The sequence below is a fragment of the Lagenorhynchus albirostris genome, chromosome 18, assembly GCF_949774975.1.
Source record: "Lagenorhynchus albirostris chromosome 18, mLagAlb1.1, whole genome shotgun sequence".
NCBI classification, from domain to species: Eukaryota; Metazoa; Chordata; class Mammalia; order Artiodactyla; family Delphinidae; genus Lagenorhynchus; species Lagenorhynchus albirostris.
The window spans coordinates 421,185-448,808 of NC_083112.1; the positions used below are offsets into that span (position 1 = coordinate 421,185).

At 39.8% G+C, this 27,624-nt stretch overlaps 1 protein-coding gene across 4 annotated transcripts in view; it reads right to left on the reverse strand.

The window, feature by feature from the left end:
- Positions 1 to 27,624, reverse strand: part of CENPJ (centromere protein J) — a 56,649-nt gene that overhangs the window by 20,748 nt on the left and 8,277 nt on the right. For all 4 annotated transcript variants that reach the window (XM_060128937.1, XM_060128934.1, XM_060128933.1 and 1 more), the window contains 7 exons: positions 26,798 to 26,921; positions 20,150 to 20,449; positions 10,123 to 10,234; positions 9,255 to 9,357; positions 7,498 to 9,127; positions 5,575 to 5,707; positions 2,248 to 2,413 (listed from right to left, as the gene is read on the reverse strand). In XM_060128937.1, the coding sequence (XP_059984920.1) occupies positions 2,248 to 2,413; positions 5,575 to 5,707; positions 7,498 to 9,127; positions 9,255 to 9,357; positions 10,123 to 10,234; positions 20,150 to 20,449; positions 26,798 to 26,921 (2,568 nt within the window). The remainder of the gene's footprint in view (positions 1 to 2,247; positions 2,414 to 5,574; positions 5,708 to 7,497; positions 9,128 to 9,254; positions 9,358 to 10,122; positions 10,235 to 20,149; positions 20,450 to 26,797; positions 26,922 to 27,624) is intronic.

Consider the following 27,624-nt stretch of genomic DNA (forward strand, 5'->3'; position numbering starts at 1 on the left):
ATTGCTAGTAGAATTTTAAATTGGCATGACAGGGACTTCCCAGGTGGCGCAGCGGTTAAGAATCCGTCTGCCAATGCCGGGGACACAGGTCGAGCCCTGGTCCAGGAAGATCCCACATGCCATGGAGCAACTAAGCCCGTGAGCCACAACTACTGAGCCCACGTGCTGCAACTACTGAAGCCCACGCGCCTAGAGCCCGTGCTCTGCAGCAAGAGAAGCCACCACAACGAGAAGCCTGCGCACCACAACGAAGAGTAGCCCCCACTCGCCACAACTAGAGAAAGCCCGCGTGCAGCAACGAAGACCCAATGCAGCCAAAAAGAAAAAAAAAATTGTCGTGATATTTATGGAGGGATAATCTGGCAATATCTACTAAGTACATACCCTTTAGCCTAGAAATTTCATTTGCAGGACTTTATCCCACAGATATGCTTGTGTACATTAGCTACAAACAGGTAAGGATGAATTTATTTTGTTCACTACCTCATTCCTAGTGCATGCCTGCTATACAGGCTGTACTCAATAACCACATGTTAAATGACTATGCAGAATGACTGCGAGAGGGGAGGTATGTACAGGGTTGTTCAGGAGAGCACTTCTTATATACAGAAAAAGCAGAAATAACGTAAATGCTTGGTTAGGTAGATTACGGCACTTCCATACAATGCAGCTGTTATAATGCATCTATTTTCAATGGTAAAGGAGAACGCTCTTTACGTTAAGACGTAAAATGATTTTAGTATACTACCATTAATTTGCTTTTTGGTTTTTTTTAATTGGGAATATACATATGTATTTGCTTAGAATTTCTCTGAAAAGATACAAAAGATTGGTAACACCGGATACCTCAAAAGAGACGTAAATCAGGTGCCAGGGCAAGGGTGAGACGGAGAGGTTTCACAGCACATCTTTTTGTACTTTTTTTTTTTTTTTTTTTTTTTTTTTACGGTACGCGGGCCTCTCACTGTTGTGGCCTCTCCCATTGCGGAGCACAGGCTCCGGACGCGCAGGCCCAGCAGCCATGGCTCACGGGCCCAGCTGCTCCGCGGCATGTGGGATCCTCCCGGACCGGGGCACAAACCCGCGTCCCCTGCATTGGCAGGCGGACTCTCAACCACTGCGCCACCAGGGAAGCCCTTTTTGTACCTTTTGAATAGGAATATATTACCTTTTGAAATAAAAACTTTAATAGATTGTTAAAGTCTAACATACTAGATATAATAAACCAAGCATGAACAAAAACATAATGGCACGTTTCCGCCTACAGAAATAAATAGAATTAAAGACCCTAATAGACACTGCATGTGGTAACTGAAGCTACAGGTGTGTACTAAGACTAATCAAGGATGGTGCACTATATATGAAAGGAAGGAAGCAAAGGCCGGGACTCAAAAAAACTAGTATGTAAAATATGAAAGTGGAAGATGAGTTTGTATTTTATGCTATAAATAATAGAAAGCCATTTAAAATTTTTATTTTGGTAAATTGAAGTTTTACTTTTGATGAAATTCAATATATCCACTTTTTCTTTTATACTTAGTTCTTTGTGTCTTCTCTTGGAAACCTCTGCAGATGCCACTGTCGCAAATATATTCACCGACATTTTTTCCTAGAAGGTTTATAGTTTTAGCTAGAAATGCATTAGTTCTTTTTAACTACTACTTTCCTCTGATCATGTCCATTTCTAACTTCGAAATGAATAGGACTGATGAAGTGGCTTATCAGTTTACAAGTTTTAGAGTTAAACACCTAGTTAGTATACAAGCCTTAAATTATTATAAATGAACAGAACAATGTGTGGTGGGTCAAACAAATTAACACATTCCACTGGTGAATCTCCAACTCCTGGCTTGTTAATACATACATGTCATTATCGGAGCATTTTCTGGGGAAGCCTTCAGTAAGAAAAGAACTGATGTATTTTACTCTTTAAAAGCCGAGACTACAGGACTTCCCTGGCGGTCCAGTGGTTAAGACTCCGTGCTTCCAATGCAGGGGGCACGGGTCCAATCCCTGGTCGGGGAACTAAGATCCTACATGCCACATGGCATGGCCAAAAAAAATTGAAAAAAAAAGAAAGTCAAGACTACAAAAGATGTTCCTGATGTCTCAGATTATTTGCTGAGTCAATGGATGATTAATAAACTGATACCCAATTTCCCTTTGACACATCAAATAATTCTAAGATTCTTACCAGACTGTCATCTTTACTAACTGATATGAGTATAATGTAAGGAACTGACATACTTGTATTTCTTCACGTTCTTTTTTATCCGGAAAAGTTCTTGCAACTGTAGAATACTTTTCAAAAACTTTGCGTTCCTTTTGTAATTTCCTCATTTCCTCCTTTTTAAACTCCTCTATTCGAGCCAATTCTTTTGCTTTCTGTTGTTCAAAGTCAGCAATTTCTTTCCTAAAACAACCAAACCACGTTATAATCTAAGGAGACCACCTCAGTACAGTAATCCACATGTGGTACCAAAATGGAACACCAGTGACAACCTGGAATTGAGGAGCTGCTAGTTTTGGTGAATCCATCTTCAGCCCACAGTAGTGAAGTAACAGTCAATTAACTCAGTAAAGCACTACTCAACAAGCATTCACTGCATACCTACTATGATTCAAGTACTACACTACGTGTACACTACACTACACTACTACACTACTGGAGAAACCACAGTGAGAAAAATAAATATCCTTACTCCTATAAAGCTTCTTACATTCTAGTGGGAGCGACAGATGACAATAAATAAGATTAACAAGTAAAATATATGGAACACTGGAAATGTTAAGAAGAATAAACCAAGGAATGAGGTTAGGAAATATGGAGGTTAGGAGCCTGAAATTATGGACAGAGTCATCTTGCTGAGGCAGTATTTGAGGTAAAACCTGAGGGACGTGAGAGAACCACCATGGAGGTATCTGGACAAAACAGTTCAGGCAGAGGGAACACCACATGCAAAAGCCCTGAGATAGGAACATGCCTGATGTGTTCAAAGAACAGGCAGGAGGCCAGTGTGGCTAAAGAGACAGAACGGTAGGAGAAAACGTCAGCAAAAAAGGGTGGGGGGCGCGGGAGGCGGGGCGATTAACTAGGGTCTGTGGATCACTGTGAAGACCCTGGTATTTAGCTTAGGAGCACGCGGGTCAGAGGAACTGTCAGGACCCGGGCTCCTTCTGGATGCTGTGTAAAGAGCACAGGGAGAGTGACGACACAAGACTGTGGAACAAGAGGCCCCTGGCTCACATCCTTCCACACAAACGCCATCCACAGACAGAAGTGCGTTTGTGGAAGCTCTAGGATTCAGGCAGGAAATGAGAAACGCTGGTGAAGCCTAAGATCAAGGACAGCCACTTAGAGAAGGCAGGCCCATGCCCCAGTGCCAGGCTTACCAAATGTGGTCCTGACGCACTGAAAACAGCCCCACTGCCAAAGGACCCAGGAGGAGCCATGCCCATTCATGCCCCTGGAAAGAGACCCACAGAGCTTGCTCCTGCCTACAGATCCTGACACAGCCCTGTGACCTAGCTCCAGCCCTGTTCTATGTGGTACGGAGTCAGTCCTGCCCACCCAGGGACCTGGTAGGAAGCTGCTCAGAAACCTGGCAGGAGCCCCACCCATCCTCACGCCTGGAAACACACCTCCTGTCTACAGACTCAAAAGTGGACCACGAGGCAGCCCCATGACCTAGCTCCAGCCCTGCCTGACCGTGGTCCAAGAAGTAGTCCTGTCCTACTGGGGATCCAGCAGGAACCACAGCTGACTGCAACCCTGGTAACAGGCCTACCAACTGTGGACCCAGCTACAACCCCACTTGACTGTGATCCTGAAAGTAGACCCACCGGTCCAGGGATCCAGCAGAAGAAGGTCTTTACCTGCCAAAAACAGTCTGTAAAGACAGAAGCAGGCGTTTCTTCTTTCAAATGCAAAGACAGCAACACAAGTCCACATAGATCACCAAGAATCAGGCAAACGTGACACCACCAAAGGACTAATGAAGCTCCAGTAACCAATCCCAAAGAAATCGAGGTCTACAGATGACCTGACACAGAGCACAAAACAACTGCTTTAAGGAAGCCCAGCAAGCTACAAGAAAACACAGAAAAACAGCTCAATTAAACCAGGGAAACGATACGTGAAACAAAACAATAAGTTCAACGAAGAGCCAGAAATCATAAAAAAAGAACCAAAAAGAAATTCTAGAGCTGAAGAATACAAGGAATGAAGTGATAAATGCAACAGAAAATGTCAACAGCAGACTCAAGCAGAGGAGAGAATCTGTGACTGTGAAGACTGGTGATTCAAAGTTATTCAGTCAGAGGGGGAAAAAAGGGAAAAGAATGAAAAGGAGTGAAGAAAGCCTGCAGGATTTATGGGACACTACTGTATGAATGAACTATATACGCATTATGGGAGTCCAAGAGGAAAAAAATCAACAAACCTTTAGCTAGACTAAGAAAAAAGAGAGAAGACTCAAATAAATAAAGTCATAAATGAAAGGCAAGGCATTATAACAGATGCCTCAGAAATAAAAAGGACCATATATGAATAATTATATTCGAAACTACTGGATAACTTAGAATGGTTAAATTCCTAGAAACATACAACCTACCAAAATTGAATCCAGAAGAAACAGAAAGTCTGAACTGACCAATAACAAATAAGGAGACTGAATCAGTAATCAAAAACCTCCCAAAAAACGCAAGTCCAGGACCAGATGGCTTCACAGGTAAATTCCACCAGTCAAAGAAAAAATTAACACCATTCTTTTTTAAACTCTTCCAAGAAAAGAAGGAATACTTCCAAACTCATTCTGTGAGGTTAGTTATCACTCTGATACCAATGGCAGACAAAGATACAAGAAAGGAAAACTATAGGCTAATGTCCCTGATGAATACAGTGTATAAATCCTCAAAAAAATACTAGCAAACCAAATTCAACAGCACAGTAAAAGCATTAAATACCATGACCAAGTGGGATTCATCCCCAGGATGCAAAGTTGGTTCAACACACACAAATCAACTAACATGATGTAAACTGGTGTAGCCACTGTGCAGAACAGTATGGTGGTTCCTCAGCATTATTCACAATAACCCAAACATAGACACAACCCACATGTCCAGCTGTGAGCCAAGGAAGGCTAAGGATCACCAGAAACCAACAGAAGATACAAGAGAAAGCATGGCTCTGCTGACACCTTGACTTCAGGCTTCTAGCCCCCAGAACCATGAGAAAATAAATTTCTGTTGTTTCAAGCCATCCAGTTTGTGTATATTTTGTTACAGCAGCCCTAGGAAACTAATACACTGGCCAAGGTGGCCCTTGAATTCAGAGCTCCACACTGCTTTTCAAATTTCAATTTATGACCTCATCACGACGACAATTCTCCTTTTAAGACATCTTTGACCACAGTGGGTCATTTTATTTAAAAATTCTTATGTGATATTTATTTCACTTCCTTCTCTCACTTTTATTGTTGGATTAATAAGAATTGTTTCAAATAGTTCAGATATAATCTTAAAAATAAAGCTGAATCACTATACATTTTCCCCCACTTACAGATGCAAACTTACCTGAGTTTTTCCAAGGCACTTTCTCGTTCAATGCGAAGTTTAGCTAAAGATGTGTTCTCAGCTTTAAATTTTTCTATTTCTGTTTCCAATTCAATAACTTTCTCTCTCAAAACTTGAGATCGAACATTGTCACCTATAAGATAAGCCACAAATACTGAACTTCACAAAAAGCTTTCAACAGCAAAACACTAGCTAGCTATTACACTAGGAGCCAAAAATATGGTAAACACCTGTACTATTAAAATGCATTAGAAACAATGCTTCTAAAAGCAAAGAAAAAAATTATTATAGTCGAACTTTCCAGATGGAACAGCCTAAATTTAAGAATCAAATCATTCTACCTCAAGAGTATCAATCTGATGACAAATGAACGTTATGTATTTAAAAAATCAAATAAATTTTTAAACCAATATACATAAATAGCTTAAGAACATGAATAAGTATTTGCAAGAGACTTAAAGCTCTAATGAACACCAAAATCAAAGTTTACCCCCCACTGATCAAAGAAATACAAATTAAGATCTTTTTCAGTATCAAATTTGCTACTTAAGAAAATAGCCAATGCTTTCGTCCTTCAACTACCCTTCTGGAAAATAACCCTGATTTGTAACACAAGGCTAAAATACACATTATCTACCCTTAGACCCACTTCTAAAAATCTAGTTAAAGAACGAACTTATAAAATCATACAAATCGTCCTGCACAAAAATATGCATTGAAGTGTTATTTCTAATAGTGAAAAATAATTCGTATCCAACATTAAAGAAATTACTAAATAAAATTATGCTACATTCATATAATGCTCTGCAACCATTTTTAAAGTATACAAAGAGTTTTAATGATATGGCCAAAGCATATTATACACCTGGTCAAAAAGGATGAGGCGAGTTATAATATATGTCTCTACCATATGAAAAATACACAGGAAAAATGAATGGAAAGAAATATCCCAAAATGATATCACAATTACTTTAGGATAGGGTAGTTATAAACATTTTTGCTTCTACACTTTTTAACTTCCAAAATTCCTGCAAAAAATATTATTTTTAAATATATATATATTTTAAATATATTTTTAAAATCAGAGTATTTTTAAAAATTACCTTAAGTTATAATTTCTATTTTAAAGCACCTATGCTTTGCTAGACATTCAGAGTTTATAACATGACATAATGGAAAACTGTTTTCAATATAAGTTAATAAAATCCATCACATAAACTAAATACTATATAGCCACTAAATGGAATGAGACAGATGTGTGTGTATTAGAACAATCTTCAAAATTTATTATAAGCAAGGTGCAGAACAGTATATAAAAAATATGTTTTCATCTGTGCAGAAAGGAGGATTATATACACATTCACACATATGCTTTCATATGCATGGAATCTTTGTAGAATACACAAATGAAATGGGAAAGTTGATGTCTCTAAGAGCCCAGGTCTGGGGAAGAAAAGAAACTTGAATTTTACTGTGTTTCTTCCTCATCATATTTGGCAAGTAAATGCATGAGGTAGTTAAAAAAAAAAAAAAAAACACTAATTAAAAAAAATACACACACACAGAGGTAGCACAGTAGCACAAACCACAAATTGGGTATTCCCTGGTTATAAAAGAAACTTAAATGTTATCTCACTTTATAATAATTAATTTTAAAGCCTTAGCAATAAGATACAGGCTAAAATTTGAAAAATCTGAAATCACAATTCTTCCAAAACTCTTATACTAGTGACTATTACATTAGATTCACAAAACAAATCCAATTTTAACAAATTACCTACTAAACTTTAACAAATCACCTACTAGATTTCCACTGAGCAACTAGAAAGGTTGGGATTTTAATAAGCATTCTGACAACATACTGATAAAATAAATGTTAAACTTGTAACATTCCATTACATAGTTTACAATGCTCTGACTTACCAGGCGGCTGGTCTTGATTTATGTTTAACTTGGGTTCATTTCCCAAGCGTGACTCTGATTTTGATTTTGGTTTCAAAGAAGGGAAGAATTTCATCATCAGATCCGAGGTAGGAGGAGGACTTGTGCTCCTACTGGATTTATTCAAGTCTTCTCCCTTCTTGACTGCTGCAACCTTCCTTTTTATTGTTTTGTCCAGTACACATTTTTCACTCTTATTGGGGTAGGTTGTCTGGGGAGTCCCATAAATGGCTTCATTCCCAAGAATAACATCATGTTTAAATGAATCATCTTCAAGGTCAGTCCAAGTTCTTTCATCATCAAAGTCAATTTTACTCATAGATGGGTATCTTCTTGAGGAATCAGAAGCTTTATTTTTCAAGCCTGCTATTATGATAGACTCATCACTACTGTAATCTTTATCAGACAAATCTAAATCAACATCTCTCCTCTTATCTTCTTCTTGAGTCCTGGTGTCCCTTAAAGGTCCCCTCCCATCACAGACTTGGGGACTATCTTCTCTGCTGCTGAAACCCCTTTCTTTATCCTCAGTTGATGGTTTTATGGTGACATCAAGGTGTTCCTCAGAATCAGTGCTATCATCACTGTCTGTACCACCCTCGTCATCGCTTGCATTCCACCTAGTTGGACTTTCACAAGTGCTCATTTGGAACACTTTCCTATTGACTTTACAGGACTGTTCCTGCGATCCATCAGGTGAGGATACTGAATCAGGTTGTTTGGGTGCAACCTCACACTCACCCTTACTTTCACACTTGGTACGGTCTGGATCCTCATTTTGGTTACGCTCACTGATGGGATCCGGTGTTGCTGTCTTCTCTTGCTGCACAGCTTTGACAGGAGTAGAAGACAGCCGGTGACCTCTGCAGATCTGTTGGTCCCTCTCTAAGATCTTCAGTACAAATGAGGAATTACTAGAAAATGATATTTCATCAGCAGCTTGTTCTAAAAACAAAAATTCATCTAATTCCAAATTTTCCTTTTCCTTTTCTCGTTCCCAATTCTCTAACTTTTTCTGAAGAGAAATGTCAAGAGAAGATTCTGACTCTTTCGAAGTCTCACTTATTGGGCTCTTAGAAGCCACGCAGCTGGCCAGCCCTGTCAAAAGGGAAAGTCTGTCTTTACCTTGTGTATTATTCCAGATTTTGCAACCAACGTCACAAGGCTTTGTACACTCGGGTACATTTTCTTTATTATTAGATTCTACCGTTTTTTCTAAATTGATCTGACCTCTAAATTGCCCATCACATTTCTTCCCTGCCAGTATCTTCAACCCTGCTGGAGAGAGACTTTTCCTATTGTTACCCTTAAGCACTTTCGGCTTCTGACTGAGTGTGACACAACCACTCTTTGTTCTGGCTTTACTGTTCTTTTTGACAGGAAGGTTCTCTGTACACAGTTCTTTATTTATATGAGCAGTTTTCCGCTGGAATTGTTGTTTATCTAATTTAAACACAGGTTTGTCCTCTGAAATGCTCTGAGTAGTGACTAGTTTATTTTCTCTCCCCTTCTGAAACTTAGATTTAGCATTAGTAAATCTAGCTAAACCTTCTCCTCGTTTTAAGAATGGTTGTTTTGGTTTTGCTTTGATTAGCAAGGATCCTTCTGCTTCCTAAAATAAAAGAATATTTGAATTAATTCTGGTATATCCAAGTAATCTCAAAGTTATTTTTAAAGCAAATTATAAACAAATCTCTAAAGCCTTAAGATAATTTAATCAAAATAGTGGAAATGCTAACCCTTAGCTGTTTTTGTTTCAGTTCTTGTTCTTCCAACCGAATCTGTTCTTCTAAGTAGTCTTCAAAGGTTTGTTTCCTTTCTCTAATAGCAGCTTTAATAGGCCTAATCATGAAAGTAAAGTTATTTAACATTCAAATCATGTGGTGAATACTTTACACTTAGTGTGCCTGACTGAGAACTAACCTTTTTCAAAGTCTCAGATCCCCTCCGAGAATCTATTAAAAGCTACAATCCCACTCCATCCTCCAAAGCACAGAAATACACGTCACTCTACACATGATTTGAAAAACCCCTCTGAAGTCCACCTACTGACCTTAGATTAACTTTTGAAGTAACATATTCATTACATAAATAAAAATATTTCAAAAATAGTTCATTAAATACATTCTTTAAGATCCTTAATAATATAAACAAAACAATCAAAAGTCATTTGCCATTCCATAATGTATATTAAAATACTTAAGAAAATAATAAACAACCTCACAGTTGATATTTTATCTCTGACATAAAATTTTTAAATTCTGTAACCACACTCACTCAATTATTATTTGTAAGTGACACCATGTGTAAGACTCCAATATATGACTTTTTTCTCTTCTCCAAAACAGGATTTACTTATTTGAGAGAAGCTTAGTTTTATCCAGGTATTTCCCTTAGGTGAAAAAACTTTGCTCCATTTTTCCAGGACATTGTCAACCTGATGTATCTCCCCAACCTGCTTCTGTTGCTGACAACATGGAATACGTTGGATCTTCAACCCTTTACTTAAAAGCATACCCAGGCAAAAACAAGAAAACTATGGATCTTTCAGAGAAAGTACCAATAATAATGACTATTATACTAAATTCCTTCCAACAAGGATGATACCTTTCTTCGATATTAACCACTTCTGAGGAATCACCAATTTTTTTTAAGTTCGTATTGTTCCCTTCCTGAATCTGTTCCGTCATTTTCTCCGAACATGGTAAAATACCTTCTCCTAGGATAAAAATGAGCAACAATTTAGTTCAAAAAAAAGCATATTAAAGTCTTAAAACTTGAGAATTTTACAAGTTACTGTACTAAAAAAATATTTAAACTTAATGTATACCAAAGATTTTAAAACTCTCAAGGAATTCTTTAATATGATAAAGAAAAACTACAAAATGCTAATGAAAACACAACATTCTGCTCTCCTTTCCAGCTGACCTCTCAAAAACCCGTGCCATAGTACTGGCTTCTGTGACCTGACAGTGAGCCCTCTGTTCGGTCACACTGTTACCTGATTAAATTTTGAAGCAAGTCCTTTGCTAGGACTGGACTTTATTCAAAGTATCTGGTGTTGAGTTCTCAATTCAGATCAACTTCGCTGGCAAGCTACTGAGGACTGAGACCCCCAAAATAATCCGGAAGCCATCCTGTGAAGTTGACAAGTGAAAGTCTGCAGACAGGAAAACCTCTCCTTTTACACACTGAGAATTCCCACTGCAGTCAATGAAAGATCTGTGTGTGTAAAGAGCACGTGAGCAGCGGGGATTCAGCCCCAGAGAAAGAAGGTGTCGAGCTGCCTTGGTAAAGAATTTATACACCACGTGGTCACAGTTTCTCGACAGGGCAGCAGCAGGAAACTAACAGAGCTGTAATGACGAAGTACTCTGAAGCATAGGGCACTGTTTTAGAGGTAATTCTACAAAATAAAACTTTACTTGGGGACCTTCAAGACGGCGGAGAAGACGTGGAGATCACCTTCCTCCCCACAAATACATCAGAAATACATCTACATGTGGAACACCTCCTACAGAACACCTGCTGAATGCTGGCAGAAGACCTCAGACTTCCCAAAAGGCAAGAAACTCCCCACATACCTGGGTAGGGCAAAAGAAAAAAGGAAAAACAGAGACAAAAGAATAGGGACGGGACCTGCACCTCTGGGAGGGAGCTGTGAAGGAGGAAAAGTTTCCACACACTAGGAAGCCCCTTCACTGGCGGAGACAGGGGGTGGCAGGGGGGATTGCTTCGGAGCCACAGAGGACAGCGCAGCAACAGGGGTGCGGAGGGCAAAGCGGAGAGATTCCTGCACAGAGGATCGGTGCCGACCAGCACTCACCAGCCTGAGAGGCTTGTCTGCTCACCCGCCGAGGCAGGCGGGGGGCTGGGAGCTGAGGCTCGGGCTTCAGAGGTCGGATCCCAGGGAGAGGACTGGGGTTGGCTGCGTGAACACAGCCTGAAGGGGTATGCCACAGCTAGCCGAGTATGCCACAGCTAGCCGAGAGGGAGTATGCCACAGCTAGCCGAGAGGGAGCCCGGGAAAGTCAGGACCTGCCTAAGATGCAAGAAACCAGTTTCGGGATGCGCGAGGAGGGGGAGTTCAGAGCACCACCTAAACGAGCTCCAGAGATGGGCGCGAGCTGCGGCTATCAGCGCAGACCCCAGAGACGGGCATGAGACGCTAAGGCTGCTGCTGCCGCCACCAAGAGGCCTGTGTGCGAGCACAGCTCACTATCCACACACACACACATGCATGCACCCCGGGGACCTGTGCAGCCCGCCAAGCCAGGTCCTGTGATCCAGGGAAAAGTTCCCTGGGAAAACACAGAGCACGCCTCAGGCGGTTGCAACATAACGCAAGCCTCTGCCTCCGCAGGCTCACCCTGCATTCCGTACCCCGCCCTCCCCCAGCCTGAGTGAGCCAGAGCCCCCGAATCAGCTGCTCATTTAACCCTGTCTTGTCTGAGTGAAGAACAAAGAAGAGAAAGGGAAATCTCTCCCAGCAGCCTCAGGAGCAGCGGATTAAATCTCCACAATCAACTTGATGCACCTGCAACTGTGGAACACCTGAATAGACAAGGAATCATCCCAAATTGAGGCAGTGGACTTTGGGAGCAACTTGGGATTTGCTTTCTGCATCAATTTGTTTCTAGTTTTAGGCTCATTTTAGGTTAGTATTTAGAGCTTATTATCATTGGTAGATTTGTTTATTGATTTGGTTGCTCTCTTCCATGTTTTTTTTCCTTTTCTCTTTTTGTGAGTGTGCATGTGTATGCTTCTTTGTGTGATTTTGTCTGCATAGCTTTGCTTTTACCATTTGTCCTACAGTTCTGTTTTTTGTTGTTGTTGTTTTTTTACTATAGTTTTTAGCGCTCGTTATCATTGCTGGATTTGCTTTTTGGTTTGGTTGCTCTCGTCTTTCTTTCTCTATTACTTTTAAAAAAAAATTTTCAATAATATTTTTTATTTTCATAACTTTATTTTTTTCTTTCTTTTTTTTTTCCTCCCTTTTCTTCTCAGCCAAGTGGCTGACAGGGTCTTGGTGCTCTGGCCGGGTGTCAGGCCTGAGCCTCTGAGGTGGGAGAGACAAGTTCAGGACATTGATCCACCAGAGACCTCCTGGCCCCACATAATATCAAACAGCAAAAGCTCTCCCAGAGATCTCCATCTCAACGCTAAGACCCAGCTCCACTCAACAACCAGCAATCTACAGTGCTGGACACCCTATGCCAAACAACTAGCAAGACAGGAACACAACCCCAACCGTTAGCAGAGAGGCTGCCTAAAATCATAAAAAGTTCACAGACACCCCAAAACACACCACCAGACGCAGTCCTGCCCACCAGAAGGACAAGATCCAGCCTCATCCACCAGAACACAGGCACCAGTCCCCTCCACCAGGAAGCCTACACAACCCACTGAACCAACCTTACCCACTGGGGGGAGACACCAAAAGTAACAGGAACTACGAACCTGCAGCCTGCAAAAAGGAGACGGCAAACACAGTAAGTTAAGCAAAATGAGAAGACAGAGAAACACACAGCAGATAAAGGAACAAAGTAAAAACCCACCAGACCAAAAAAATGGAAGAGGAAATAGGCAGCCTACCTGAAAAAGAATTCACAGTAATGATAGTAAAGATGATTCAAAATCTTGGAAATAGAATGGAGACAATACAAGAAACATTTAACAAGGACCTAGAAGAACTAAAGAGCAAACAAACAATGATGAACAACACAATAAATGAAATTATAAATTCTGTAGAAGGAATCAATAGCAGAATAACTGAGGCAAAAGAACGGATAAGTGACTGGGAAGATAAAATAGTGGAAATAACTACCACAGAGCGCAACAAAGAAAAGAGTGAAAAGAATTGAGGACAGTCTCAGAGACCTCTGGGACAACACTAAATGCATCAACATTCGAAAGAGAGGCCTCCCAGAAGAAAAAGAAAAAGGGACTGAGCAAATATCTGAAGAGATTATAGCTGAAAACTGCCCTAATATGGGAAGGAAACAGTCAATCAAGTCCAGGAAGCACAGAGAGTCCCATACAGGAGAAACACACGAAGACACGTATTAATCAACCTATCAAAAATTAAATACAAAGAAAAAATATTAAAAGCAGCAAGGGAAAAGCAACAAATAACATACAAGGGAATCCCCATAAGGTTAACAGCTGATCTTTCAGTAGAAACTCTGCAAGCCAGAAGAGAGTGGCAGGACATATTTAAAGTGATGAAAGGGAAAAACCTACAACCAACATTACTCTACCCAGCAAGGATCTCATTCAGTTTCAATGGAGAAATTAAAACCTTTACAGACAAAAGCTATGAGAACTCAGCACCACCAAACCAGCTTTACAACAAATGCTAAAGGAACTTCTCTAGGCAGGAAACACAAGAGAAGGAAAAGACCTACAATAACAAACCCAAAACAATTAAGAAAATGGTAATAGGAACATACATATCGATAAGCACCTTAAATGTAAATGGTTTAATGCTCCAACCAAAAGACATAGACTGGCTGAATGGATACAAAAACAAGACCCATATATATGCTGTCTACAAGAGACCCACTTCAGACCTAGGGACACATACAGACAGAAAGTGAGGGGATGGAAACAAATATTCCATGCAAATGGAAATCAAAAGAAAGCTGGAGTAGCAATTCTCATATCAGACAAAACAGACTTTAAAGACTATTACAAGAAACAAAGAAGGACACTACATAATGATCAAGGGATCAATTCAAGAAGAAGATATAAAAATTGTAAATATTTATGCACCCAACATAGGAACACCTCAATATATAAGGCGAATGCTAACAGTCATAAAAGGGGAAATCGACAGTAACACAACCATAGTAGGGGACTTTAACACCCCACTTTCACCAACAGACAGATCATCCAAAATGAAAATAAATAAACACAAGCTTTAAATGATACAGTAAACAAGATGGGCTTAATTGATATTTCTAGGACATTCCATCCAAAAACAACAGAATACACTTTCTTCTCAAGTGCTCATGGAACATTCTCCAGGATAGATCATATCTTGGGTCACAAATCAAGCCTTGGTAAATTTAAGAAAATTGAAATCGTGCCAAGTATCTTTTCCGACCACAACACTATGAGACTAGATATCAATTACAGAAAAAATCTGCAAAAAACACGAACACATGGAGGCTAAGCAATACACTACTAAATAACCAAGAGATCACTGAGGAAATCAAAAAATACCTAAAAACAAATGACATGAAAACATAACGACCCAAAACCTATGGGATGCAGCAAAAGCAGTTCTAAGAGGGAAGTTTATAGCAATACAATCCTACCTCAAGAAACAAGGAACACCTCAAAAAAACAACCTAAACTTACACCTAAAGCAATTAGAGAAAGAAAAACAAAAAACCCAAAGTTAGCAGAAGAAAAGAAATAAAGATCAGATCAGAAATCAATGAAAAAGAAATGAAGGAAACGAGCAAAAATCAATAAAACTAAAAGCTGGTTCTTTGCGAAGATAAACAGAATTGATAAACTACTAGCCAGACTCATCAAGAAAAAAAAGGGAGAAGACTCAAATCAACAGAATTAGAAATGAAAAAGAAGAAGTTACAACTTACAGTGCAGAAATACAAAGGATCATGAGAGATTACTACAAGAACTCTATGCCAATAAAATGGACAACCTGGAAGAAATGGACAAATTCTTCGAAAAGCACATCCTTCCGAGACTGAACCAGGAAGAAATCGAAAATATAAACAGACAAATCACAAGCACTGAAATTGAAACTGTGATTAAAAATCTTCCATCAAACACAAGTGCAGGACCAGATGGCTTCACAGGTGAATTCTATCAAACATTTAGAGAAGAACTAGCATCTATCCTTCTCAAACTCTTCCAAAATACAGCAGAGAGGAACACTCTCAAACTCATTCTACGAGGCCACCATCACCCTGATACCAAAACCAGACAAAGATGTCACAAAAAAACAAAACTACAGGCCCATATCATGGATGAACACAGATGCAAAACTCCTCAATAAAATACTAGCCAAGAGAATCCAACAGCACATTAAAGGGATCATACACCATGATCAAGTGGGGTTTATCCCAGAAATGCAAGGATTCGTCAATATACACAAATCAATCAATGGGATACAACATATTAACAAACTGAAGGATAAAAACCATATGATATTCTCAATAGATGAAGAAAAAGCTTTCGACAAAATTCAACACCGATTTTTGATAAAAAACCCTCCAGAAAGGAGGCATAGAGGGAACTTTCCTCAACATAATAAAGGCCATATATGACAAACGCACAGCCAGCATCGTTCTCAACGGTGAAAAACTGAAATCACTTCCACTAAGATCAGGAACAAGACAAGGTTGCCCACACTCACCACTGTTATTCAGCATAGTTTTGGAAGTTTTAGCCACAGCAATCAGAGAAGAAAAAGAAATAAAAGGAATCCAAATAGGAAAAAAAAGAAAACTGTCACTGTTTTATTTACTGTCACTGTTTGCAGATGACATGATACTATACATAGAGAATCCTAAAGATGCTACCAGAAAACTACTAGAGCTAATCAATGAATTTGGTAAAGTGGAAGGACACAAAATTAAAGCACAGAAATCTCTTGCATTCCTATACACTAATGATGAAAATTCTGAAAGAGAAATTAAGGAAACACTCCCATTTACCACTGCAACAAAAAGAATATAATACCTACGAATAAACCTACCTAAGGAGACAAAAGACCTGTACTCAAAAAACTATAAGACACTGATGAAAGAAAATAAAGATGATACCAACAGATGGAGAGATATACCATGTTCTTGGGTTGGAAGAATCAACATTGTGAAAATGACTATACTACCCAAAGCAGTCTACAGATTCAAGGCAATCCCCATCTTGTCAACTACCAATGACATTTTTCACAGAACTAGAACAAAAACTTTCACAATTGGTATGGAAACACAGAAGACCCCAAATAACCAAAGCAATCTTGAGAAAGAAAAATGGAGTTGGAGGAATCAGGCTCCCAGACTTCAGACTATACTACAAAGCTACAGTAATCAAGACAGTATGGTACTGGCACAAAAACAGAAATACAGATCAATGGAACAGGATAGAAAGCCCAGAGATAAACCCAGGCACATATGGTCACCTTATCTTTGATAAAGGAGGCAAAAACATACGATGGAGAAAAAACCACCTCTTCAATAAGTGGTGCTGAGAAAACTGGACAGCTACATGTGAAAGAATGAAATTAGAACACTCCCTAACACCATACACAAAAATAAACTCAAAATGGATTAAAGACCTAGATGTTAAGGCCAGACACTATAAAACTCTTAGAGGAAAACACAGGCAGAACACTCTATGACATAAATCGCAACAAGATCCTTTCTGACCCACCTTCTAGAGAAATGGAAATAAAAACAAAAATAAACAAATAGGACCTAGTGAAACTTAAAAGCTTTGCACAGCAGAGGAAACCATAAACAAGACGAAAAGACAACCCTCAGAATGGGAGAAAATATTTGCAAATGAAGCAACTGAGAAAGGATTAATCTCCAAAATTTACAAGCAGCTCATGCAGCTCAATATTAAAAAAAACAAACAACCCAATCCAAAAATGGGCAGAAGACCTAAATAGACATTTCTCCAAAGAAGACATACAGACTGCCAACAAACACAGGAAAGACTACTCAACATCATTAATCATTAGAGAAATGCAAATCAAAACTACAATGAGGTATAGTACAATGACCTCACACCAGTCAGAATGGCCATCATCAAAAAATCTACAAACAATAAATGCTGGAGAAGGTGTGGAGAAAAGGGAACCCTCTTGCACTGTTGGTGGGAATGTAAATTGATACAGCCACCATGGAGAACAGTATGGAGGTTCCTTAAAAAACTAAAAATAGAACTGGCATACGACCCAGCAATCCCACTACTGGGCATATACCCTGAGAAAAGCACAATTCAAAGAGCCATGTACCACAATGTTTATTGCAGCTCTATTTACAATAGCCAGGACATGAAAGCAACCTAAGTGCCCATCGACAGATGAATGGATAAAGAAGATGTGGCATATATATACAATGGAATATTACTCAGCCATAAAAAGAAACGAAATTGAGTTATTTGCAGTGAGGTGGATGGACCTAGAGACTGTCATACAGAGTGAAGCAAGTCAGAAAGAGAAAAACAAATACCATACGCTAACACATATATACGGAATCTAAAAAAAAAAAAAAAAGTGGTTCTGAAGAACCTAGGGCCAGGACAGGAATAAAGGCACAGATGTAGAGAATGGACTTGAGGACACAGGGAGGGGGAAGGGTAAGCTGGGACGAAGTGAGAGAGTGGCATGGACATATGTACACTACCAAATGTAAAATAGATAGCTAGTGGGAAGCAGCCGCATAGCACAGGGAGATCGGCTCGGTGCTTTGTGACCACCTAGAGGGGTGGGATAGGGAGGGTGGGAGGCAGGCTCAAGAGGGAGGGGATATGGGGATATATGTATATGTACAGCTGATTCACTTTGTTATACAGCAGAAACTAACCCAACACTGTAAAGCAATTATACTTCAATAAAGATGTTTAAAAAAAAAGAAAAAAACACAAGTCTTCAAAAGTTTAATGTTATGGAGAAAAAGGTGTGGGCTTTCCTAAGTTAAAAAAGACTAAAGGACTTCCCTGGTGGTCCAGTGGTTAAGACTCCATGCTCCCAATGCAGGGGGCATGGGTTCTATCTCTGGTCGGGAAACTGAGATCCCGCACGCCTCGTTGTGCGGCCGGAAAAACAAAACAAAACAAAACAAAAAAAATAAAGAGTTGTAACAACTGAATGTAATACATAAACCTTGACTGGATCCTATTTTTAAAAAAACACCTTTAAAAGGCAATTTTGGGATCATAGGGAGAATTCTGAATTGTGTTTGCATAGATAAGGTCCCTAGGTATAATAACAGTATTGTGGTTATATAGAAGAATGTCCTAATTTTTACTTGATATTTGAAATGATATAATGTCTGCATATTATTTGCAATGAAATGACTCAGCAAACTATATACAGATGTAAATACAGATATAAATTTAAGTATAGATACAGGTATATACACACACACACAAATACAGATAGACAAAGTAAATATGGAAAAATATCAACTGTTGCATGTAGGTGGTAGGTATACTGGTAATTACAGCAGTGGTCTTTCAACTTTTCTGGATGTTTGAAATTTTCCAAAATAAAAGGTTAAGGGGACTTCCCTGGTGGTCCAATAGTTAAGACTTTGCACTTCCACTGCAAGGGGCGCGGGTTTGATCCCTGGTAGGGGAAGTTCCGCATGCTGCACAGTGCGGCCAAAAAAAAAAAAAAAATTGAAAAGGTTAAGGGAGAGTACTGTTTAAAAAATAAGGAAGAGACACGACCTCTTTACACCCAGGAATTACTCGAAATTAGGAATAAGTTTTTATCCCAAAACTGCCCAATCCTAAACTGTAAGTATAGACACCTTTTGCCATATCATTTGTGTTTTTCTATAACTTACTCTAAGGAACATATACATAAAAACACCATTAAAATTGAAAACTAAATTAAAAATAATGGAAATGACTCAGTCCTACCACAAAGAACATTAAATACTGATATATTATTTGATGATCTGCATAAAGATGACAACCATTAAAATTACGGTTATGAAGGCTACAGAACGTACCATAGCATTTTCCATGTTGAGTGGGAAAAGAACACAATTTATTATACAATATTTTATGATTACAAAATGTGGAGGGGGAAAAAAAGGCCAGGGAGTGAGCACAGCAACAGGACTTAAAAAAATTTTTAAAAAAAGGACAAGAAGAAAATACACTAGAAATGCCTCGAGAGCTCCATGAGTTTGGACCATCAGACACTGAGTGCCAGTTCTCCGGCAGGCACGCGCCGGGTCCCGGGGACACAGAGGGCCGGCGACGAGTGTCTGGGTTAGGGGGATTCCTTTTGTGAGTAATAACTCCCACCACCAACCTACTGCTCACACTTCACATCTTCTATCCTGTGCCCCACCACTAGCACACACATTTTAACTCAATTTTAAACTTTTCTAAGGTCTCAAGGAAAACGGTGCATGCAGAACTCGCTGCCTCCCTTTTTGAAGACCCACGCTGCCACGCAAGGTTTGAAATTGGCATGAGTTGTCCTGCAATTTGTTCCTGGAAAGTCACAAATTCTATGTCTGGTTCTGTGTCCTATCCAGGCTCAGTGGCTGTGTAGCAGGTAGGATCTCACAATTAAAGATGCAGGGGAGGGCTTCCCTGGTGGCGCAGTGGTTGAGAGTCCGCCTGCCGATGCAGGGGACGCGGGTTCATGCCCCACCGGTCCGGGAAGATCCCACATGCCGCGGAGCGGCTGGGCCCGTGAGCCATGGCCGCTGAGCCTGCGCGTCCGGAGCCTGTGCTCCGCAACGGGAGAGGCCACAACAGTGAGAGGCCCGCATAACCGCAAAAAAAAAAAAAAAAAAAAAGATGCAGGGGACAAGGAAAAAATGCAGAAAGGACTTTTCTTGTCTTAGAACAACCAGGTGACACTGTCAGTTAACTACAGAAGAGAGAAAAAGAAGTAACTCACCTTTAGGATGGTTATGGTTTTCTTCCTTCAAATCATTTTTTTTCACAAGTGCTTCTTGATGTTGAGCCTCATAAAACAAATTGGGAGAAGCACCACTTTTTGAAGTTAAGACAAAATCTGGATGAGTAGTTCTACGGAAGTTGTTTTGTTCATCGGATAAAATGTTGGAAGTGTGTTTTTTTTCTTGGGTTTGATTCTGGTAGATATATGATGGTAAGAAGGGCGTGGGTTTCTCTACAGTGGCTGAATTTCCTGGAGATCTGTACTTCTGGCTCTGGTCATCAGGCACTAGAGTTAAACCTTACGATTAAGAAAATGAAAAAAACTGATGACTTTCTATAACATTTTCTGTACTACCTGTTACCCCTATTATTGAATACAAAGTTTTCTCCCAAGTGATAAAAGTATATTTTCCTCATTAATAGGAAACTATGTTTAACAAAATCATGAAATTGTAAGACTCCAAAGTGACCTTTGATTTTTGAATATATTTATACCACGATTCATGTGCAGTTTGTACGTGGCAGAGCTGCAGCACCGCCTAACTCTGGAAGGCACCAATCACGCTCCATCCATGAGCACTGCTGGGAGCTGTCAACTCTACAGCCCTGTGACGAATACAGTTAAATGGAGAGCACCAATGCAGATAGTTACAAATAATCTGAATTGCTCCTTGATGATCAGTAACTGCTGTGTCACAACACACAAACGCATTTTCCCTTTATATTACCATTAACATGTTGGTAACCTCAGGTGGTGGAATTATGGGTGACTTCTGTTTTGTACTTTTCTGTAGTTCCTAAATTTCCTGTATTACTTTTTACCTGTGTTGTTTCTTAAGTCTCTACTTTTGAAATCACCCAATAAACAGAGAGAGGATTCCCTTTCTATATACCTCTAAGGTATAATTCATAGAGAATAGATGGCAATACTAGCCATCCTGCCTGCTGTACCAGTCCCTTGAAATCCTGCTACTTTCCTCTGTTCTCCCAGATTGTTTCAATTAAACAGAATTAAAAGACATAATGGGAAGTGTTTCATAAAAAAGGCATGCCACTTATGTCCTATACCATCTGCCTCATCCCCAGCCCACAAATAAAACTGGAAATCAGGTAGGCCCTCATTGAGTATCAGAGTCAACCTCCCTTCCTTAAAAACAATACTCTCCCACTAAATATTTTTAACGAATGGTCAACCCACTTCAGCCTAACAACATCTTTGACAGAAGAGCAACAACCCAAAGCAGCAGCTCTCATAGCATGATCTGTAAACCCCTGGAGTCTCCAAGACTCTTTCAGGCCATCCACCAAGCTCTAAGCTATTTTCAGAAATATTAAGACAGTACTTGCCTTTTTCACTGTGTTGACATATGTACTGATGCTGCAAAGGCAAAATGGAAACCTCCTGGAGACTCCATTCAAAAGCAGTAGAGCAGCACCCACTGCGCTAGCAGTCACTGTGTTCGTCACCGCCATGTACTCTCAGTTTAAAACCAAAACAGAACAGTTCTGCGCTTCCCTGGTGGTGCAGTGGTTAAGAATCCACCTGCCAATGCAGGGGACATGGGTTCGAGCCCTGGTCCAGGAAGATTCCACATGCCGCGGAGCAACTAAGCCCGTGCGCCACAACTACTGAGTCTGCACTCCAGAGCCCATGAGCCACAACTACCGAAGCCCGCACGCCTGCAGCCCATGCTCTGCAACAAGAGAAGCCACCGCAATGAGAAGCCCGTGCACTGCAAAGAAGAGTAACCACAACTAGAGAAAGCCCACGCACAGCAACAAAGGCCCAACGCAGCCAAAAATAAATAATTTTTTTAAAAAAACCTTAAAAAAAAGTTTTACTTAAGAATGTTCTAGATAAAGCAACAAAAATTATTAAATTTTTAAATTAAATTTTAAGCCTGAGTACATGAACATTCTATAGGACAAAATGAGAAGTACGCATAAATCACTTCTGCCGTAAACCAAGACATGGACTGTGAAATTTTTGAGCTATAAGCTCAACTAGAGGAACTTCCTTGGCAGGCCAGTGGTTAAGACTCCAAGATTCCAACGCAGGGGGGTAGAGTGCCCTTGGCGGGGAACTAACATCTCACATGCCTCGTGGCGCAGACAAAAAAAATCTGCTAAGCTCAACTAGACACTTCTTTCAGGGAACATCATTTTTTTTTTTTTTTTCGGTACGCGGGCCTCTCACTGCCGTGGTCTCTCCCCTTGCAGAGCACAGGCTCCGGACGCACAGGCTCAGCGGCCATGGCTCACGGGCCCAGCAGCTCCACAGCACGTGGGATCCTCCCGGACCGGGGCACAAACCCGCGTCCCCTGCATCGGCAGGCGGACCCTCAACCACTGCACCACCAGGGAAGCCCAGGAACATCATTTTTACTTGAAAGAATGAATGACAAACGATGAATGATTTAAACCTCAGTACTTGGCAGGCATTTTCTCAAAGATGAAACAAGTGAGCCAGTTACTTCAAAGAAGCTGACAATATTCGTTGCCAATGATAAAATTTGAACTTCCAAGTAAAAATGAGAATGTTGGAAAACATGTCCATCGCCATGAGCTTGACAACTTTATAATACAGTTATGATGAGATCTGTGGTAGTATTAATGGATATAAATTTTTATAATGAAATATGTCAATATTTTAAAAACCTACATAACTCAGGGAATTATTATTTTCCAAATGCATGGTTTGGTTTTACCAAACCAAAGGTGATGAAAAATCCATTCAAAATGCCAAGATAATTAATGAAAGAATAAATAATCATAATAATTTACTACCAGGTTTATATAAAATGTTTTGAAAGGCACAGTAAGTTTTCAAAATGTATGTGTTAAGTTCAGGTATTTTTTATATTAAAAAAAATTATTGATCACTGGCAGTTAACTTAAATGTTGTTCCCAGAAAACATCACTTAAAAGTTTTACTTGTATAGAGAATGGGCTTGAGGACACGGGGAGTGGGAAAGAGAAGCTGGGACTAAGTGAGAGAGTGGCATGGACATATACACACTACCAAATGTAAAACAGATAGCTAGTGGGAAGCAGCCGCATAGCACAGGGAGATCAGCTCGGTGCTTTGTGACCACCTAGAGGGGTGGGATAGGGAGGGTGGGAGGGAGACACAAGAGGGAGGAGATGTGGGGATATATTTATATGTATAGCTGATGCACTTTGTTATACAGCTGCAACTGACACACCAGTGTAAAGCAATTATACTCCAATAAAGATGTTTAAAAAAAAAAGAAAGAAACAACATTGTAAAGCAATTATACTCCAGTAAAGATGTTAAAAAAAAAGTTTCGTTTCTTTTTGCCTTATGGAAGGATAAATGCACAGTGCTTTGCCAAATACAGTTTGATGATTAACTCCTGAGTTTCTGTGACTTCCTTCTGGAATCCCTGCTCTTGGTGTTATCTGAGAAATTAGATGATCTGCCTATGACTTTATCTTTTAATGTGACCTTTCTCTTATGCCATGTGCACCTGAGAGAGTAAGATATCAGTAGAGACCCAGACTCTGGACAACAAACCTCACTCCAGGTGTGGAAATTAAATACAGGTAGGGTACAGCAAATAAAAGAGAGATTATTGTCATTCTACTTAGAACTGTATGATCCCAGAGTATGAAGGAAATGTACACTCAGTTTATTCCAATCACTCATAGAATGCATAAAGGTATAATATAACATCCCATTGAGTGGTATGGTTTGTAATTACTGTTATTTATTTATTCATTTCACTTAATTTGATGTTTTAAATTGTGGAAGTAATTCTTGCTTATTTTGGCAACTCAAATTGTTCGAAGTATAAAGTTAATCTGCATAAGTCCACATCTTCTTATAAAATCAATCCCTGGACTTCCCTGGTGGCGCAGTGGTTGAGAGTCCGCCTGCCGATGCAGGGGACACGGGTTCATGCCCCGGTCTGGGAAGATCCCACAAGCCGCGGAGCGGCTGGGCCCGTAAGCCATGGCCGCTGAGCCTGCGCGTTCGGAGCCTGTGCTCCGCAACGGCAGAGGCCACAACAGTGAGAGGCCTGCGTACAGCAAAAAAAACAATATATCAATCCCTTGGAGTAACTATTATTAATATTCATGTACGATTTCACACCCTTTTTTATGCTTATACAAACATCTACAGGCATACTCAAAATTACTTTCAAGAATAAATCATTCTGACCTTGAATGATTCTGACTTTCAGAAACTTCCTAAAATTTTATGATACTTTAGAAACTGAGATCTAGGGACTTCCCTGGTGGTCCAGTGGTAAAGAATCCACCTACCAATACAGGGGACGCGGGTTCGATCCCTAGTCGGGAAACTAACATCCTGCATGCCACAGGGCAACTAAGCCCACATACCACAACAACTGAGCTCGCACACCTCAATGAGAGCCCTCACGCCCAGGAGCCTATACGCCACAACTAGAGAGAGAAAAAAACCTGCACACCACAACTAGAGAGAAGCCCGAGTGCTGCAACGAAGAGAAAAAGATCCCGCATGCCTCAACGAAGATCCTGTGTGCCGCAAGTAAGATCCGACGCAGCCAAATAAAAAAAGAAACTGAGATCTATTTTAATGAATGCAGTAATTATTTTTAATAATCTTTATTTTTAAAGAAAAAAATGGCAAGACATTCTAATATATTTTAATGTAATAGAGCATGAAAATTCACTAATATGATTTCAGATTCCATGTTGTGAATAACCGCTAAGAAACGACCACTTGTTGAGTTTGGTGCAGTATCAAAGAAATAACCAAAATTATTTGAAAAGCCTATTAAAATACTTCTCTCCCCTTTTTCCAATTACATGTCCGTGTGAGGCTGGGTTTTTTTTCACATACATCAACCAAATCAACATAACTGAAGAGATGGGAGGCAAAAGTAGATACGAGAATCAGCTGAGTTCTTTAAGTCAGAAGTTAAAGAGATTTTCAAAAACATTAAACAATGCAATTCTTCTCACTAATTTTTTAGAAAATTTTTTTTCATTAAAAAATGTTATTCTCTGGTTGTGCAGTGGTTAAGAATCTGCCCGCCAATGCAGGGGACACAGGTTCGAGCCCTCGTCCGGGAAGATCCCCACGTGCCGTGGGGCAACTAAGTCTGTGCACCACAACTAGTGACGCCCGCTCAGCCTAGAGCCCATGCTCTGCAACAAGAGAAGCCACCGCAATGAGAAGCCTGCGCACCACAACAAAGAGTAGCCCCTGCTCGCCACAACTAGAGAAAGCCTGCACACAGCAACAAAGACCCAACGCAGCCAAAAAAAAAAAAAAAAAAGTTATTTATAGCATGTAATTGGTTATTATTTTAAATGAATTAGTTTCTATATTTCTAAGTTTTAATTTCTAACACAGTAAATATCAATAGCTATAGCCCATATTACACAAGCTTTTTGGGGTCCTCAATAATTTAAGAGTGTTACAGGGTCCTGAAACCAAAAAATGTGAAAATGGCCCTAAAGCAATTGTTTCATAACTCCATGGAGGTAGTTCTTATATTAATAAGTTTGACATCTGCTTCCCTATTGCTCTACCATAGTGCTATTTCTACCTTAAGAACTATCACAGGCTATTGTAAGTGATTCTGATTATTATTTTTATGTATTCCATAAAGGCACTCAATTATTTCAAGATACATAACACGTTCCCTATGTTCTCTAAGATAAACATCCAAATGCCCTAAACCACTCTTCATCTGCTACAGTTCTCATCACCAGCACTACCACCACTCCCCGAGTACCATCCAGCCACACTCTGCACATTCATTTGCCAATCTTTTCTTCTTTGTATTCTCAATGTCCAGCGCAACCTCTGAAGAGAACAAGCATTTTACTGAATCAGTAAAGCATGTCTCTTAAAAGGTAGCCCAAGAAGCAAACACACTGCTCCAGACCGCTGTTTTTCAAACTGTGGGACATAATCCATTTTATCAGCAGACACAACAGATCATGAATGGCATTTTTTTTTAATGACATACAATGGAATAAACAAAATATCCTTGTTACCTGCCAGGCACACCAATAAGAACTGATTCATGAAATTTCTTTGAAATTATGAGTCATCATTTAAGATGGTTTTGTTACTATGCGGCACGGTCAAAAAACTTTCAAAGCTACTGCTCCGGATCTCATTTCCACTGCTTTCCCCCCACTGATAAGCACATCATGCTTTCTATTAATTGACCTGGCATACAACAGAAAAACTGTCCTCTACTACCACAGAAGATGTTTCTGGTGCGGCTCTTTAGCTGAGCAGCATGGCTTCTACACATCCGCATCTTTGCGACCCTGAGCAGTTTTTCATTCATCAGGCAGGGCTTGTAAACCAGTAGCCCTAGGCCAAATTCAGCTCTGGATCTTTCATTCTGCTGGGTCTTTTTAAAATTTTATTTTATAAATAAATATGAATGCCTTTAAGCAGGGCACACATGCTCCAGAATGGCACAGATCCCTCATCCCAATTATATTACACCACCACCATTCCATAGTTGTCTGCTTGGCTTCTTAAGAAATTGGAGTTTGCAACACATGATAGAGAAATGGTAGAAATGACCTGTCAAACAATGAAAGACAGGAAGTGTAGGTAACTGTCCATCGCTGTACTAAGCAAAGGTCTTACGTAAGCACATACTACCTGGGAGTGTATGCTGCCCAGACACCATGGTGAGCAGCTTCTCCTGTTCCGCCATGAGTCTTTGCAGTTGCTCTAACTGTTGCCTCTTCAGTTGTTCCTGCTTCTTCTGTTGTACTTCTTTCAGCTTTTTAAACATAAAATTAACTTGATTAAACTAACTTAATATTTCTTTATGGACCTTTGCCCCTTACATTTATCTTAATCCCTCCCATCTCCCTTCTCATATCTTCTCTAATAAAGAGTTTCAAAGAGGGCTCTCTAGGGACATCCCTTGTGGTCCAGTGGTTAAGACCCCGTGTTCCCAATGCAGGGGGCCCGGGTTCAATCCCTGGTCAGGGAACTAGATCCCACATGCTGCAACTAAAGACCCTGCATGCTGCAACTAAGACCTGGCAGAGCCAAATAAATAAATAAAAATTTTAAAGTTCTAAAAATTAAAAAAAAAAAAGAGGGATCTCTAAGTAACTAAATCTGCCACCAAAACTAAACTCTCAACTAAGAAACAGAACAAGTCACATGAATCCTTTGACTCTTAAAACAGGATAGGTATCAGTACATTTATAATCAACTTTTCTTCCCTAATATTTGGTCAACCATTTCCAATTTAGTTTTTACAAAATGAGGGAGAAACCTAAAGATGTTACCGTAAGTGCTATATTTATATCTTACATATTAAATATGCTTTAATGTTTCATATCAAACAAAAGGCAAAATATGGTGTTATGAGGCTTTCACAGTACAGGGGAAGAAACAAAAAGACCTGGAACAGGTGACCTTTCGTCGTACCTGCAATAACTGTGCAATAACACAGATACATATTAAGTCAA